The 18724-nt window shown below is 42.0% G+C and overlaps 1 protein-coding gene across 2 annotated transcripts; it reads left to right on the top strand.

The window, feature by feature from the left end:
• Positions 1-1759: 1759 nt before the first annotated feature.
• LOC122941544 (G-protein coupled receptor 39-like) lies at positions 1760-16247 on the top strand. Of its 2 annotated transcripts, XM_044298868.1 has the most exons (3): positions 1760-3045; positions 8911-8973; positions 14230-16247. In XM_044298868.1, exons 1-3 carry the CDS (start codon positions 2193-2195, stop codon positions 14538-14540), a joined length of 1227 nt encoding a protein of 408 aa, XP_044154803.1. In that variant the 5' UTR covers positions 1760-2192; the 3' UTR covers positions 14541-16247. The 2 variants fall into 2 exon arrangements, with proteins under 2 accessions (XP_044154803.1, XP_044154804.1); XM_044298869.1 differs by lacking the exon at positions 8911-8973.
• The last annotated feature ends 2477 nt before the right edge of the window (positions 16248-18724 follow it).

The following is an 18724-nucleotide window of genomic DNA, read 5'->3' as shown; positions in this document are numbered from 1 at the left end:
TAGCAAACGGCCATCTACTAACATTTAATAACTTGTCTAGGTTTGCAGGCTTTGTATGAAGCTCCATTGGCTAGGTAGGAAAGTTGGGTGGTCTTCTTACCCAAACTTACAGATTTTGCTCCTGCTCTTCAGAACAGAGTTTCACCAGGGACAGTGGCATACCTATCATTGAAGCAGACCACAAGACTGCTATAGGGCCAGGAGGGAGAGGGGCCAGAACTGAACTGCTTTTCCTAATCCCAACGTACTGTAGATCCACTGCATTTTCTATCAGCTACCACTAGGTAGGTCTCAGTGCATAAGGATTCTACAGCTTTCATTGATTTCAATAGTAACTGTATAAATTCCTATGCACTATGTGGTGACTGCATGAAGAAAGTTTGGAACCTGCATACACCCTTGTTCTGAGGCCATTCCCTCACCCCCACCCCAGCTAAGGTCCACAGTCAAGCATTGGGTGATAACTAAAGTCATACATACCACAGACCTGCTCAGCGGCTTATGAAGAAGGTGGAGCCCAGCTGTGGTAGTCCTGTCCATCTTCTTGATTGGAGTTGTAAGTTAATTCACAGTTCCTCTATACAGGGACACCTTAACATTCTCAAACAAGAAATGGTAACCTGCCCAAAAATAATTAATCTCTCAGTAGTTCCTGATAATCAGCCTATGTAAAGGTGCTGTAGATTACCCGATGAACAAGTGAAATGCTCATCCATAGGGTGAAATTATAGTGGTCATTTATTAAGACCAGCGTTTGAGACACGTTTAATAACCCGTGCACTGGCGGTGGATCCGCCAAAGATATGTAGAGGCGCCAGCCTCTACATAACTTTGGCGCATCCACCGCCAGTCTAAATTTACGCCAGGTTCCTTGCTGGCATAGATTTAGAACATCTTCTACACACCCACCACTAGTCTAAATCTACGCCAGGTTCCTTGCTGGCGTAGATTTAGAACGTCTTCTACGCCTAAAACAGGCATAGAAAATGATGAATAAGATAGGCCATGCCGGCCTGTCCCCTTCCCCACCCAAGCCACGCAACCTTTCTTAGACCTGGCGTGAGCGGGGAAAAGTCGCAAATTGCAACAGATTTATGCCAGAAAACTGGCATATATCTGATAGTAAGTGATCTATGTTTTTTTTTTGTGGACACCTAGATCATTGTTTCTGGGCAGCAGATAGTGCTGTGTGAACAGGGATTTGCTGCCCAGAAACAATGAATCTGTCGAGTGATGGCAGTAAATGCAGCTCTAAACCTCCACTGACGAGCAGGCAGTTATCGGTAAGGAACGGTCCCTTCCTGATAATTGCCTGCTCATTTGGGCCATCTAAATCCAGCATAACATACAATTCTTATCCCCCAAAAAGTCACAAATATCTGAACTTTGTTACAGAACATGTCCCATATGAGTGTATGATTGTTAGATGCAGGGCATTTCAAACGAATAATGGTTAATAGCAGTAGAGATGCCCCAAATCCTGCTTCCCGACAGTGTTATATTATCTGCTTTTGACCATAGAACAGTCTTTTTACTGACGGCATAGCATTGCGATATCTGCTTCTTTGAGGCAGAGCGGCTCTCAGATAAGTTTATAATTAGAGAACCCAATACAAACCATCTGCATTGTCGCTGCTAAGCTTTCAACCCATGCTTCATTACATCAAGAGGCACCACTGGCCACAAGCCACCCACAGACCCTTCCCTAAAATCTGTGACCTCGCGAGCATCTTCGCGTTCTGACACTCCTAACCCTAACATCCTGTCATGTCCTCTCTGAAGTAAGAAGATGGGAGGGATGGAGGGTGTCAGAATGAAAAAAAAAATGAAAGGAAAGAAGACATATTTGACATCTCAAGAAGTAAATTGACTGAAGAGGAGCGAAAAAGCGAGGAGATGTCAAGCAGCATGGAACAGAAGAGGTTGGATGGATGATGAAGGAACAAGCTATCCTATAGACTTTGATGACACATTTTGTTTCATCATAAGATACTACTGACAGCAAGAGGATCACGGAAATATATCTTTGTCTATACCCAGACATTGCAGCCGATCCATACATTAAGGATGAATCATGTAAGAGAACTGCAAGAAAATATGAGGATGAGAATGTGTGGCTCCTCTTTTATTTATGGGGCCCACTGAGTATTGGCCTGCACATACGTAACCAACATTTAAGGGATAAATAATTTATGGAATCCTCTATGCAATCCCATTATAAAGAAGCGATTGCATTTAATGCATGTACTGCCAGACCTGACCTTGTTGTACCCATGCCCCCTGTGACTGCTACCCCTGAGACCCCAGTCAAGCTTGGTGTTTGTGCCAAGTCTTTAGTGTCTTTGGCTTACCTCCTTCTACTATTAGCTGGAATTTTTGGTAACACTTTAGTCATAAGGGTTCTGAGGAGCACCCGTCATGGACGAAGCGTTCAAACCTCACTTATTCACCACATATGCAGCCTGGCATGTTGTAACATCTTACAGCTGGCACTGGGTATACCAACTGAGCTGTATGGTAGTATCTGGAGTCCTTTTCCTTGGCCGCTGGGAGCTGCTGGGTGCTCTGGTTTCTATTACCTATGGGAGGTGCTTTGCTATGCTGCCATTTTTAATGTACTGTCTTTGAGCTATGATCGGCACCGTGCAACCTGTCAACCTTTGAGTCTTCACGTGCATCAGTCCTCAAAGGTGCGCTTACGGATTTGTTTGCTGTGGATAGCGTCCCTGCTTGCTGGTCTTCCTGTGCTTTTTTCCATAGGCTTGGAAAATATCACCATTAAGGCAGTTGAAAAAAAGCAAATATCAGTGTGTACACCACTTAGCCAATGGATGGGGCTCTTCAAGGCCAGTGTTTGGGCATCCTTTCTTACGTACCTAGGTGTGTTGTTGGCAGTGGCCATAACCTGCTGGAACATCAGGAGAACTCTGCGGGGGAACAGGAGTGACAGTCTGGTAATTACAGGACCTAATGGATCCATACAACTATTGGGCAGGTTCTGTGGTGGACATATGGCTGTCCGCAGGCAAAATGCCCAACTACTAGGTAAGTTGAAAAATGAACTGGCATTGGTTGCTTTGGGTAACTTCTCCACTGTTTTTGATAAATCTCCCCATCAATGTGTGGAAAGCTAAACACAGAGATGCGAGAACAGGAGAAATGGAGAAATCTAAGGTTTCATATAGTACACATATGGTCTAGGCAATGTTTTTTTTTTTTTTTTTACCTTCCACAACATATGAAGCTTTATTAGATCTATTGTATGTTATAAGGAAGTCTAAGTTAATATCCTGAGAGTCCGATACTGACAAAATTGTAGCAGATGTCTTACATGTACTGTACAGTATATGGTTATCTAGCATTTTTATGTGTTCCATTTGCAATACTATGTTTTGTGATTGACCTACAGCATAAAATATATTTAGATGTGACAAAATAGTGACCTTTTATTTTGTCCATGTACAGCACTCCCTCCTCTATTATAGGAAAGACAATAAGTTGAATAAATTATACATGGATGTCGTCCTCGGCTTGTTCTTTACCTCCATGCCAAAAACAGCGATGGTCAAATTTGGTAGAGGAGAAATGTTGCCGTAACAGTTCATTTGACATGTACACAAAAAACTCTTTATAAAGTTTCAGAAGCTTTTGGAGATTTTTAGTAAGAAGCTTGTACCTGTATTTTCCCCTGTGCCTTTTGTTATACTGTCAGCTCATATTATACATGTAATGTAATGTGTATGCTGTAATCAACCATTTGCTTTGCAGGTAACCTATGGGTCCTCTTACACCAGCAAATTTTAGCTGTGATGGAGCGCTGATCAGTGACATACAAGCAGATCAGCGCTTGTTTATACACCGCCCAATCCTGACTGAATGGGAAACGACTGATTGCTATTTTAACTGTCTGTCCCCCATATTGTTTGCATATTGTCAGCCACACAATGTACTGCCTATCTAAGATCACTTTTAGGCCGGCATAAAAGATCAGATCCGTTCTTTACAGCCAATCATCATAACATGAGTAAAAGGCCCCATAGTTTTTATATATATATATATATATATATATATATATATATATATATAAAAATGGCAGCACTGGCACTAAAACAAAACGAGCAGGTGCAAGCCCAAGGGAATCTATTGCCCAAAATACAAAAAAGAAAAGAGGGCAGCACTCTGAAAACTAAAGTCCTTTATTCACCCATGTGATAACAGCTGTTACCACATGGGTGAATAAAGGATTTTCTTTTTAAGAGTGCTGCCCTCTTTTCTTTTTTGTTTTTTATATATATATATATATATATATATATATATATATATATATATATATATGTAGTAACATAGTACATAAGGCCGAAAAAATGCATTTGTCCATCCAGTTTGGCCTGTTATCCTGCAAGTTGATCCAGAGGAAGGCAAAAAAAACAAAACAAAAAAAACCCTGTGAGGTAGAAGCCAATTTTCTCCACTTTAGGGGAATAAAAAATTCCTTCCAGACTCCAATCAGGCAATCAGAATAACTCCCTGGATCAGCGACCCCTCTCTAGTAGCTATAGCCTGTAATATTATTACACTCCAGAAATACATCCAGGCCCCTCTTGAATTCCTTTATTGTACTCACCATCACCACCTCCTCAGGCAGAGAGTTCCATAGTCTCACTGCTCTTACCGTAAAGAATCCTCTTCTATGTTTGTGTACAAACCTTCTTTCTTCCAGACGCAGAGGATGTCCCCTCGTCACAGTCACAGTCCTGGGGATAAATAGCTGATGGGATAGATCTCTGTACTGACCCCTGATATATTTATACATAGTTATTAGATCTCTACTCAGTCGTCTTTTTTCTAAAGTGAATAACTCTAATTTTGATAATCTTTCAGGGTACTGTTGCTGCCCCATTCCAGTTATTACTTTAGTTGCCCTCCTCTGGACCCTCTCCAGCTCTGCTATGTCTGCCTTGTTTACAGGAGCCCAGAAATGTACACAGTACTCCATGTGTGGTCTGACTAGCGATTTGTAAAGTGGTAGGACTACGTTCTTATCACAGAAATCTATGCCCCTTCTGATACAACCCATTATCTTATTGGCCTTGGCAGCAGCTGCCTGACACTGGTTTTTGCAGCTTAGTTTGCTGTTTATTAAAATTCCTAGATCCTTTTCCATGTCAGTGTTACCGAGTGTTTTACCATTTAGTATGTACGGGTGACTTGCATTTTTCCTTCCCATGTGCATAACTTTACATTTATCAGTGTTAAACCCCATCTGCCACTTATCTGCCCAAGCCTCCAATCTATCCAGATCCCTCTGTAACAGTATACTGTCCTCTTCAGTGTTAATTACTTTACACAGTTTAGTGTCATCTGCGAAAATTGATACTTTACTATGCAAGACTTCTACAAGATCATTAATAAATATATTGAAGAGAATAGGGCCCAATACTGACCCCTGAGGTACCCCACTAGTGACAGTGACCCAATCTGAGTATTTACCATTAATAACCACCCTCTGTTTTCTATCATTGAGCCAGTTACTTGTTTTCTCCCAGTCCGAGCATTCTCATTTTATATACTAACCTTTCATGCGGAACAGTGTCAAATGCTTTGGAGAAGTCCAGATACACGACATCCATTGATTCGCCGCTGTCAAGTCTAGAACTTACCTCCTCATAGAAACTGATTAAATTAGTTTGACACGATCGATCCCTCACGAAGCCATGCTGATATGGCGTTATTTGCTTATTTCCGTTAAGATGCTCTAACATAGCATCTCTCAGAAAACCTTCAAACAGTTTACCCACAACAGATGTTAAACTTACCGGCCTATAGTTTCCAGGCTCTGTTTTTGGATATTGGCACCACATATGCCATGCGCCAATCCTGTGGGACATTCCCTGTCAGTATAGAGTCTGCAAATATCAGAAATAAGGGTCTGGCTATGACATTACTTAATTCCCTTAGGATACGGGGGTGTATGCCATACGGTCCTGGCGATTTGTCTATTTTAATCTTTTTAAGTCGCTGTTGTACTTCTTCCTGGGTCAGACAGGACACTTTTAATGGGGAATTTACTTCAACATTCTGCATGTCATCTGACAATTTATTTTCCTCAGTGAATACATTGGAGAAAAACAGCTTTGCTTTCTCCTCGTCGCTCTCTGCGACTTCCCCCTCATTACTCTTTAAAGGGCCGACACCTTCAGATTTATACTTTTTAACATTTATATAATTGAAGAACATTTTAGGGTTAGTTTTACTCTCTTTGGCAATTAATCTCTCGGTCTCTAGTTTGGCCGCTTTTATTTGTTTTTTACATGTTCTATTTTTTTCCTTATAGTTTTTCAGTGCTTCCGTGCTCCCCTCCTGTTTTAGTGAATTATATGCTTTCTTTTTGTCATTTATTACTTTCTTTACAGTTCTATTTATCCACATTGGTTTCTTTTTGTTCCTTAACCTTTTATTCCCATACGGTATGTACCTCTCACAATGAGATTTTAGGATGTTTTTAAAGATATCCCATTTTGTGGTTGTATTTTTATTTTTGAGGACTTTGTCCCAGTTAGTTTGGCCTATGGCCTCTCTTAGTTGGCTAAATTTAGCTTTTTTGAAGTTTGGTATTTTTGTTCCTCCCTGTAGAAACGCTCTATTGAATGATAATTGGAAGGTTATTACTTTATGGTCACTATTTCCCAGGTGTCCCCCAACCTGCACTTCTGTTATTCTGTCAGGTCTATTGGTTAATACTAAGTCCAGTATGGCCGTCCCTCTAGTCGGGTCCTGAACCAGTTATTGCCAAGAACCTGTTTCCCTTATGAGATATACAAGTTTCAGTTTCCCAGTCTATATCTGGGTAGTTGAAGTCCCCCATAATAACCACCTCCTTATGATTTGCCGCCGCCTCGTCTACCTCGTATATGCACAAAAATGAAGTCAGCACTCCAGTCTTCAAGGGAAAAGGTGGATTTTTTATTACACCCAACAGCAATGCAGCATTTCAGCTCTCTCAATGTAGCCTTTGTCAAGCTAGTGAACATAGTGCATAAGGCTAAGTACATACCGCAAGTGTTCAATAATTGATCATAATTAAATAAACACGATTACATTGTGAAAAACATGATTATAAATATTATTCAAGTTCAATAAATTCACATAAAATCCAGTGTTGCTATAGAATGATTGTGATTATAATGAACAATTCCACCGTATCCATAATTATCTGCAAAATGCATAATTACATCCTATCAAGGCATGATTAGGCAATAACTGCACCTTTCCTTATAATGTGAAACAATTAAAATGAAGGCACCATTTGTACCTATAGCAAGATCGTATATACCGCGCATTTTCTTAATGAGATAGGCAGGATACAACTCCAGGAACATGTCGTTTTAGCATCCTTTGATGTAGTCAGCTTGTACACATCGATCTCTCATGTTGGAGGCATTGATGCGGTGAGGGCATGTCTAGTTGACTCACCCTACTCTGCACATTGCAAGGAGTTTTTGATTACACTCTTACAGATTGTGCTCACTTGTAACTATTTTATGTTTCAGGATGATTTTTTTTCATCCAATTACGCGGGACTGCGATGGGTTCAAATGTCGCGCCAAATTATGCTAATATCTTTATGGCACATCTGGAGGAGAAATTCATCCATGTTACCCACCACTTCAGACTTGTTCTGGGGTGGTGGCGCTACATAGATGACATTTTTCTCTTATGAACAGGCACATTGCTAGAGTTACAACAGTTTGGAGTCTTTCTTAACAACATTGACCCAGAGGTCAAATTTACATTGGTTGCATCTGAGATGGAAATCTCTGGATGTGACAGTTAGGAAGTCAGGTGGACACTTATTCACAGATCTTTTTACTAAGACGACGGACAAAAACACATTGCTCAGATATGATAGTTGTCACCCAAGGAGCATGATAAGGTCTTTGCCTTTTAGTCAGTTGCTTAGGGTTAAGAGGTTAGTACAGCACGAAGATGATGTAGTGCAGGGATGGCCAACCTGCGGCTCTCCAGCTGTTGCAAAACTACAACTCCCAGCATGCCTACAGCTATCAGCCTACAGCAGGGCATGGTGGGAGTTGTAGTTCTACAACAGCTGGAGAGCCGCAGGTTGGCCATCCCTGATGTAGTGGATAGATTGGAAGAGATGGGGACTAGGTTCATTAATAGAGGTTATCCTAGGAAACTTATACAACTACATACATCTAGGGTTTAAACCTACTCCAGATCATCCCTATTGAACAAAGAGAGGATACAAACTGATGATGCTAAGTGGATTCCCTTTGTCACATGGTTTTCACCCCTGAGTATTAAAATCAGTGACATCTTCAGAAAACATTGGCCCATTTAGTAATCCTCCATTAATGTCTTACCGACGTACACGTAATATCAAAGATCAGTTGGTATGAGCAGATGTTGGCACAAAAAAGGTCTCATTTAGATCGTATTTTGGTGCGTCTAGAACGAGATGTTACCCATGTCATGGGTGTGTAAATTGCCCTTTGATGTTAAATGGTGCTACTTTTACGCATCCACATATAGGGGAGGAATATGTAATCAAACATTATTTGACTTGTGATTCTGCATATGTTGTGTATTTACTCGAATGTCCATGTCACCTCCTCTATGTTAAAACAGGGTTGAATCCGCGTAGGTACACAATCAGGGAGAAGAAATTACGGTAGCTCTACCAGTGTCTAAACATTTTACAGACAGGGCAGTTTCACTAAAACAACGTGAACTCTACTGGATTTATCATTTACAAACATTAAAGCCTAATGGACTGAATGTTGAATTTAGGGTGATTTAATTCTTACCTATGGGATCCTTGCCCTATACCTGTATGTATAAGTTAAGAATAGTGCTCTTAATTATCTTCTTTTCTCTTTTACATTTCAGGATATCTGGATGGAAATAATTGTCATGATTTTGAAGACATCGCTCTGCATAAGACCTCCATGTGTAATTTTTTTTTCATTATGTACCTATGTTAGTTGTTTTTTTTTTCCTTGCTTTTTCTTTTTTCTTTTTCTCTTCTCTTATTGACCAGACGGACAGGTGTGGTATTAATTAATATAGACTCTCATCACCCGTACAGGTGAGTAATATTTAATTAGCCAAGTAGGTGGTGAGTGGTATTATACTACTCCTCCTTTTATCCTTTGGAGCCAATACTCCTATTAGTGGAGTGGTGTAGGGATCTGGGGATGAGGGAACTGGGGAGAAGTGGCACTTATGATGTCCCTCTCCCTTGTTCCGCATGGGGGCACTCGTTCTGGTAATGCTGGGACAGGTGCGCCTATGTAGAGCATCCATGGACCTTGCACCATCCCTTAATCAAACCAGTGCGTAATCAGGGATGTAGTCGTTAGGGATAGGGGACAAAAACATGCCCCCGTTCCCTTATCACAACGGGGTTCACATGCACCTTAGTTGACACTTGGGGCAGTGCCCTGGTATAGACATTCCCTGTTTTATGACACATGGGGTTAGTTTATTTTCCTCCGCGTAGTAGCTCGTCACACTCATCACCATGGCTACTATACATCACCACGATAACCTGCTCCGTTGGTCATGCTCTTTTTTAACTTACCACACAGGAGCGTCATGCTAGGTGTGGGCAAATAACCTTTTATACAGTGCGCATGCGCCGGCGTGTGCTTAACATGGGAAGCTGAGTTTGTTCGGCACATGGAAGGAATCATAATGGGGGTTTGTCTTCATTTTAATTATTTCACATTATAAGCACAGGTGCAGTTATTGCCTAATCATGCCTTGATAGGATGTAATTATGAATTTTGCAGATAATTATGGATACAGTGGAATTGTTCATTATAATCACAATCATTGTATAGCAACACTGGATTTTATGTGAATTTATTGAACTCGAATAATATTTATAATCATGTTTTTCACAATGTAATCATGTTTATTTATTTATGATCATTTATTGAACACTTATGTACTTAGCCTTATTTAAATATGTTGGGAGCACTATGTTCACTAGCTTGACAAAGGCTCCATTGAGAGAGCTGAAATGCTGCATTGCTGTTGGGTGTAATAAAAAATCCACCTTTTCATTGAAGACCGGAGTGCTGCCTTCATTTTTCTGCTTCAATTCATCGTTCCATGTCCAGGAACCATTGTGGGATTTGCACCTGGCATACCTAAAGAGTGCTGCTGTTATTTTTTTCTTCTAAATATATATATATATGTATAGCCACAGGAAAGGTAAGGAAGGACAGACAGATTAGCTAGATCCCTGCCTTTGACAGTCGACCACTTCCTTCTGTCTATCCTGGCCCTCTCCTGGATCACCTCATGCCTCAATATACACCATTGGCCCGGGACAGCTCATAAAGTGCCATGGCTTTCAGCATCAATTCTATGCTGAGAACACACGAATTTGTGTGGCCCGAATGTCACCTCCTTACTATCCTTAAAGGGGTTGTCTAGGTTCCGGGCTAATCCTGGATATCATCTCTTCTGCATTCATTTAGTATGTATGAGAGGAGCATCGGAGCATTTCCTTGCTCCGATGCTCCGCTTTGCCTGGCTGCATTGCGCAGTGCGAGCCCCTGAACTGGTGACGTACCAGGCTTTACAACACTATGCTAGATAGAGGCTTCCACCTAGCAGTGAGCCCAGTGATGTCACCGGAATAGATGGGCATTGTACAGCACTGGCCTAGGCTCTTTTGGAGCGGGTACTATGCTATATTGCATAGTTACTGCCTCCAAAAGAGCCAAGGGCAGCACTATACACCATGCTCTGGTGCTCCTCTCATATAAACTAAGTGAATACAGAAGAGGTGATATCCGGGTTTAGCCCTAACCCGGACAACCCCTTGATTCTTGGCATGTGTATCTTGCTTCTTCTCCTCTTGCTTTCTAAAACTTAACATAGAGAAAACAAAATGTATTATCTTTCCCCCATCTCACTCAGTCTCCCCAACAGACCTCTCTATCATGGTCAATGGCTGCACACTCTCCCAGGTGCCGCAATTCTATTGCCTTGGGGTAACCTTTGATTCTGCTCTTTCCTTCAAACCAAACATCTAAGACCTTTCTGACCTCCTGCCACCTCCAATTCAAAAATATCTTTCAGATCCGCACATTCCTCAGAAGTCTGCAAAAATGCTTGTACATCCAGGGGCGGACTGGGAACTTAAAGTGGCCCTGGAAAAAAAAAAACTAAAGGTGGCCCTATGTTGTAGGCAGGTCTAAATTACTATACAATACTATAGTGCAGCATAAAATACTGACCCAGCAGAACCAAATACACAGTACAGCACAAAATACTGCCACCCCCACTGCAGCATTCAACACTATCACAGTCCTGAGGACAGCAATACAGTTGAATGCAGGAGAGTACTTTTTCTGTACCAGATGCTCCCAGCAAAATTCATGCTGAGAGCATCACAATGGCGGCCTTCAGGAGGGCTTGGCCAGCCTCCTGGGCATCGGCCCACCGGGAAATTTCCCTGTAAGGTCTATGGCCAGTCCACCCCTCTGTACATGGCTTCATCATTTCCCGCCTAGACTATTGCAACATCCTCCTGTTCGGCCTCCCATCTAGTACTCTCGTGTCCCTCCAATCTATCTTCAACTCTGCTGCCTGGCTAATCCCCCTCTCCTCCCATTACTACTCTGTCTCTTCTCTCTAGCAATCCCTTCACTGGCTCACCATTGCCTAGAGAATCCAGTACAAAACACTGATAACTATAACATAATTATCTATTGCAGTGTATTGTACCTGTCAGTTTAGCTTTGACACTTAACCTATCAGACCCTGCTTCAGAAAGGGCTTGATAGGCTTCTGTACATGGCAGACCTAAAGGCGTTTGTAAGACCTCTGGCTGCCATAGCATCCACTAGGACCCTGTGATCGTGTCACGGGAGGCCTGATGGGGTAGAGAGGGAGTTCCTTCCCTCCGTAAACCACTTAGATGCAGAGGCTGCTACTCACCACGTCATCTAAGAAGTTAAATGGCATCGGAGCTAGCTCCAATTGTGGCTGTTGCAGTAGGGTGTCAGCTGTATATTACAGCTGACATCTGCTGCTGACAGCAGCGGCCCAGTTCTTGAGCCGGTACCATCACAGTGCGATAACTGTACGGCATGGTGTGGTAATGTAAAACTTGCCATGCTGTACATTTACTGCATAGTGTGGATAGGGTTAAATTAACTTAAACCCGAAAATAGGTTTTCCAGTTATAATGGATTTTTTTTAGCAAGCGCTAGCAGCCTATCCCCAGAAACAGTAGATTCATACATAAAGGGGTTCTGCAGTTCTTTTAAACTGATGATCTACCCTCTGTACACCTGGGTCCCCCGCTGTTCAGCTGTTTGAGAAGGCAGCAGTGCTGGCAGTAGCGCCGCAGACTTCTCGCTGTTTACCACAGAACCAGTGACGTCACGACTAGTATCACTGGCCTGGGCGCGGCTACGCTCCATTCAAGTGAACAGAGCTTGGCCCAGGCCAGTGATACTAGTCGCGACGTCACTGGGCCTGAGTGAAACCTAGAGAAGGCAGCGGCGCTCCTGATTGTCAGGGGTCACTGGTGTCAGATCCTTGCCGATCAGATGCTTATGATTTATCCAGAGGATAAAAGAACTGCAGAACAGTTTAAAAGAACTGCTCCCTGCTGCTCCTGTCCTCTGCGGAGCCTCCACTGTCTCCATCTTCCACTCTCCGCTCTATTTACATACGGTGGTGCATGGGCATGGTTAACTGCACTGCTTTAGGCAATGACTGGCCTCAGCAGTGATGTGGCCCCAAGCAGCACATCCCCGATGAAGCCAGTCATTGGCTGGAGTGGTGCACGTGACTATTCCTATGCACCACCAGATGTAAACAGTGTGGGGAGTGGAAGATGGAGACAGCGAATGCAAGGCAAGGCGCTGACAGGTTTTCAGTCAAATTTTCACCTTGAATTAGAGGTTCTCCAGGGAGAACAATTAGATTCAGGCTCAAGAACATACTTGAGAGACAAGACAGCAGAGTGACGGGCTGAAAACCTGCATAAATGACACTGCTGTAAGGTGAGGGACTATATAAATACATACAGAAAGCGTTATAAACAGCAATAGTTACAACTACAAGCTTACAATATAAATGTTCCTTACAACAAGACAATTTGGTGACTCAACAACAAAATTCCTTAAACCTTACACTATATAGTTACCACCCCATGGACACTTAGGTCTCTCCACCAGTTTCTCATCTGGCTCCACCAGCTACCATCCCCAGGTTCCTCCCAGCTCCTCCAGCTTCATTCTTCTCTCTCCTCTCTTCTATATCTTGGGTCTCAAATCACAGATTTTTTGGGTGTTTAAAAGCCAATTCTAGAATTTTCTAGAATATGGCTTCGCCAATTCTGATTGGTTGTTACTCCTGGTTTCTAGCATTTTCCAGTTCAGTTTCATCTTTTAAAAGATTAATAGAAACAGCTGGAATGTTCTATATCTAGCATTTTCAAGTATCTTCCTGTCCACCTGGTCAGACTCTTATTTGTTCACGTCTGACCTTATTCTTCAATACAGTGGTCCCTCAAGATACAATATTAATTGGTTCCAGGACGACCATTGTATGTTGAAACCATTTTTAAGTTGAGTAATCAGTTCCAAAGCCCCAAAATGTCATCCAAGATAAGAGAAAATGAAGATTTAAGAAAAATTAGCAGATAACTAGGACAGATAAAACAAGTCCTTACATATAAACGTCAGGAATAGCCAACTAGCAACTATTCCAGCTATTTTACCAGACAAGTGGCCTTGATTAGATGGCTCTGAGGCTGAGACATTGTATGTTGAGTCTGGTTTCAACTTACGATGGGTCAGAAAAGTCAATAGTATGTTGAAAATATTGTATCCTGAGGCCATTGTATCTTGAGGGATCACTGTACTACATTTCCACTGCACCCATCCCCAGGGAGCAGCAGCCTGAGGGAATACACCGTGACAAAACACTTCATCAGGTCTACTGCCACTCCCATTCTCTGCATCAGCTCCTCAGGGGAGCACTACAGATGGGTGAGCCACTGATTGACAGGTAAACCTGAATGAGTAAGCATATAGAGAAGGTTGTCAGTCACTGATAGGACCGCCCACATGACTCCTAAGCGTGTGATTGGTTTTCTATATGGAAAAACATAGGGATTATGCACAGAGACTGTTTTTGTATACATCTGTTATAATCCCAACTCTCTCATTCCAGGCTGTATCGTAGCCGTGCTAGCTGTGTGCTGGCTACCATTCCAATCCAGAAGGCTCATGACTGTATTGAGGAGTAAAGATCAATGGACAGAGACCTATTACCGGTCTTATATCACCTTGCAGCCCATTACTAATAGTTTCTACTACCTCAGTGCTTGTCTTACACCTCTGCTCTACAACCTGACATCCCGCAGCTTCCGAAGAGCTTTTCTGCATAGGATCACACCCTGCACAAAAGGGACTCCTCCTGAATCTGGATCCTGGGAGACACAGGAAAGAGATCAAGGAATCAGGCTTTCTACAATAGGATGAGAATCAAGGGATATGTTTTAGATTCGAATTTTTTGATTATCTAATTTGATATTTTCAGCTTTTCTGTGTTGTCAGATCAAGCAGGACCACCATTTGAAATATGTTGGACTCATACAGTCAGATGAGAAGGACTCTTGGATTTTCTTACCTAACACCTGAAATAAGGAAGGGGATTTTTGTGATATGGACCCCTAGGCGGAGAAGACTGTAAAGAGGATATTAGATTGTTATATAAAATATAATATAAACAGGAAATAGTAGGAACACAAGGGGAGATTTATCACATCACTTTTGTCTGGAGGTGTTACTCCACTTTCTACACCCCCTCCATACTGGAGAAAAATTGCAGCAATTATTGCAACTTTTTAAAAAGTTCCAGTTAATAAATCTGGCTTAACTCAACTTGATTTCCAAACTGGAGTGAGTGATGGGAAAATGCAAAATTTCACAAAATGTTTGTGGCATTCTGAAGCCTTACATCTGTGCAGGGCTTGATAAATTATCCCCCATAATAATTGATCAAATAAGCCTTATGTCTAATGACAATACTATGTGAACCAATTACAATGTTTCAATCAATTATGATGTTAAATTTCTCCTATTAATGGGGTTTCCAGGAATTTACTGTTGAAGGCCTATCCTCCCATTAATCTCTGATCTGCAGGGGTCCCACACCTCCATTGATCAGCTGTTCCCAAGTAGCGCTGGAAGTTGGCAGCAGAACCACACAGCCTGGGGCGTAGCTATAGGAGAAGCAGCGGCTGCTTTGGGGCCTGGGCTCAAAAGAGGTCCACCCAGGAGGAGGACTAAAATATTTTTTTATCGGGGTCCCCTCAACAGTATTATACAATTACATTATATACAGGGACAGTATATACAGTGTAGTAAACAGATGAAGCAGCTGCCAAGCCTGGTCTGAGAGAGCGATCTTTACTAACCACAAAAGTGGGGATACATGAAAGGAGGGGATTGTGAAGAAGTTACTGGGGAAGGGGGGTGGGGGGCTCCATTAAAAAATGTGCTGTGGGTCCCAGTCATTTCTAGTTACGCCACTACGCACAGCTCTGTCCACTGGGTAGTCCATTCTCGTCACTGATATGATATTAAGTACATTAATGGCCTATCCTGAGGATAGGCCATCAATAGTAAAATATTGGACAACCCTTTCAGTTATTTTAATAGGAAAGAGGACTGAAGTAAGGTTATGTCCACATCTGTGTTGGAGGCTGTGTTCAGGGCCTCCATCACAGATTCCAATCAATGGAGAACTTTGATTTTAATCTGTGACCACTCTTTGGCTGTCTATTTGAGTTGCGCCACACAAGAGGGCCCTCTCTATAGGGATACATATTGTTAGTTCCTCATTATTGTGCTGATGGTTAGGATGTAAATACATTATTGATTTCTAACGTAAATCTGTTTTAATTTAGTCCTAACAGCAGCACCAGCTTCCCTCCCTAAGTATGTTACTTCTTTATGAGGTAGCAGTGGCTAGGTATTCTTATATAGGTTCGGGGGTCTCTAGCTAATTAGTAATTTGATTAAAATAAAAATGTAATCTGTCCTACTAATACACAGGGGCAAAATCACCCCATTTTTGTGCTGCTGTTAGGACTAAGGGAAAACAGATTATTGCTAGGCATCAACAGTTTTACACTATATTATATTTCACCATTTAACATATTTCACTTATTTGATCAATAAACGTCTTAATAGTAAGGTCAATTGGGTTTAAATTTATTTTAACTTTCATTATAATAGACACAATGAAATACTGCACCATTAAGGTCAGGTATCGTCCTTTTGATGGGAAGTATAACTTTACAAGTTCTATTCTTTCCATCAAATCTGCGGGACTGGGGACAGATAAAGGCCTTACTGTAGATCACATTATAAGGACACATACTGTTCATCAGTTATATCAACTCAGTATTCTTGAGGCACAACAACTATATCAATAAAGTTTAATAGGTTTTGAACCCAAGAAATAAACCCTGATAACAAGTGATTGGCTCCAAAGGCAGCCATATTATTATTATTTTTGAGGCCCATTCACACGTCCGCATCCGTTCCGCAATTCTGTGGAACAGGTGCGGACCCATTTATTTTCAATGGGGCCGGAATGTGATGTCATATAGACATGTGTGTAAATATAGGGGAATACACACATATCCATATATACACTCACATATATACCTGTGGCATATATCACATACAGGGGACATACATATGTCCCCACTGGCCATACAGGGCCAATATATATATGTACATACAGGAAATATATATATCCCTATTGGCCATATAAGGGGCCAATATACAGATATACATATATACAGTCCTGATCAAAAGTTTAAGACCACTTGAAAAATGGCAAAAAATCATATTTAGCATGGCCGGATCTTAACAAGGTTCCAAGTAGAGCTTCAACATGCAACAAGAAATGAGAGTGAGACAAAACATTTTTTGAGCATTCAATTTATTGAAAACAACGATTAAACTGAAACAGGCTGTTTTTCAGCTGATCTAAATTTTAGGATCACATGCCTTTAAAAAACCAAATCTGTGCAAAGATGTGGATTCATTGTCATTTTCTGTCAGGTAGTCCCACATTGTGATGGCAAAGGCAAAAAAACTCTCCCTTTATGAACGTGGTCGGGTTGTTAAACTGCACAAGCAGGGTCTCTCACAGCGTGCCATCGCTGCTGAGGTGGGACGCAGTAAGACAGTCATTTGGAATTTCTTAAATTATTAAATGATCATGAGGGCTATGGAACAAAAAAGTCAAGTGGAAGACCCCAAAAAATGTCATCAGCACTGAGCCAGAGGATCCAATTGGCTGTCCGTCAAGACACTGGACGATCCTCGACCCAAATTAAGGCCCTTGCTAGTGCTGACTGCAGCCCCATAACCATCAGACGGCATCTGAGACTGAAGGGCTTCAAAAACACTGAAGGGCCCTCGTCTGAGTGGTAATGACTGGGTTTTTCAACAGGGCAACACTACAGTACACAATGCCCGCAGGACAAGGGACTTCTTCCAGGAGAATAACATCACTCTTTTGGCCCATCCTGCGTGTTCCCCTGATCTAAATCCAATTGAGAACCTTTGGGGATGGCTGGCAAGGGAAGTTTACAAAAATGGACAACAGTTCCAGACAGTAGATGGCCTTCGTGCGGCCGTCTTCTCCAGTCTTCAATTGGAGAAATGTTCCCACTCACCTCATGGAAACGCTTGCATCAAGCATGCCGAAACAAATATTTTAAGTGATAAACAATAACGGTGGAGCTACTCATTACTGAGTTCATATTTGGAAGTTGAATTTCTGTTTTGGGTTTTTTTTTTTGGGAGGTGTGGTCCTAAACTTTTGATCAGCTGAAAAACAGCCTGTTTCAGTTTATTTGTTGTTTTCATTAAATTGAATGCTCAAAAAATGTTTTGTCTCACTCCCATTTCTTCTTGTTGCATGTTGAAGCTCTACTTGAAACCTTGTTAAGATCCAGCCATGCTAAATATGATTTTTTTGCCATTTTTCAAGTGGTCTTAAACTTTTGATCAGGACTGTATATATCTATACATACGCCCACCTGACTTCCCTCTACAATCCCCCTGTTGTCGAGTACACGACAATAACTTGAGGGAAGTGTTGGTATATATTTGCCCCCTCAACTCCACTCTTGGTGATAGTTCAGGAAGGACTGAAGTAACATGGCCCTTAGGTACCTAGACATTACTCATCGCGACCGACACCTCCGACCTTCCCTTCACCGAAACCAGACGTCTCCATCCAAAGAATACACCGTCTTCTCTCTGGACTCTGGAATGGAACTTTCTTGGCATCTTTTGATACGATCTTCAGGTATCAGCCATTCCCAATATAGGGGAATGGCTTTACCCTCACAGTCTCTAGGTCAATCCACGCAGCAACCGTGGACTGGCCTTCTTTCTTTCTGTCAGTAACGATCTTCAAGTGTCAGCCACTCCCATTGACTCTGGAATGGCTTCACCCTCACAGTCTCTAAGCTTCCTGTCAGTGCCGATCTTCAGGTGTCAGCCGCTCCCAATGTACTCTGGAATGGCTTTACCCTAAGTCTCTTCCTGGGGTACGGTCAACCGTGGGCTGGCTTCTCTTCACCATGACTTTCATCCGACACTTCTCCTCTCATCTTGATTAAAGAATCTGTCAT

This window comes from Bufo gargarizans, chromosome 6, assembly GCF_014858855.1.
Source record: "Bufo gargarizans isolate SCDJY-AF-19 chromosome 6, ASM1485885v1, whole genome shotgun sequence".
Taxonomy (NCBI): Eukaryota; Metazoa; Chordata; class Amphibia; order Anura; family Bufonidae; genus Bufo; species Bufo gargarizans.
This window is presented reverse-complemented; position numbering and strand designations above follow the sequence as displayed.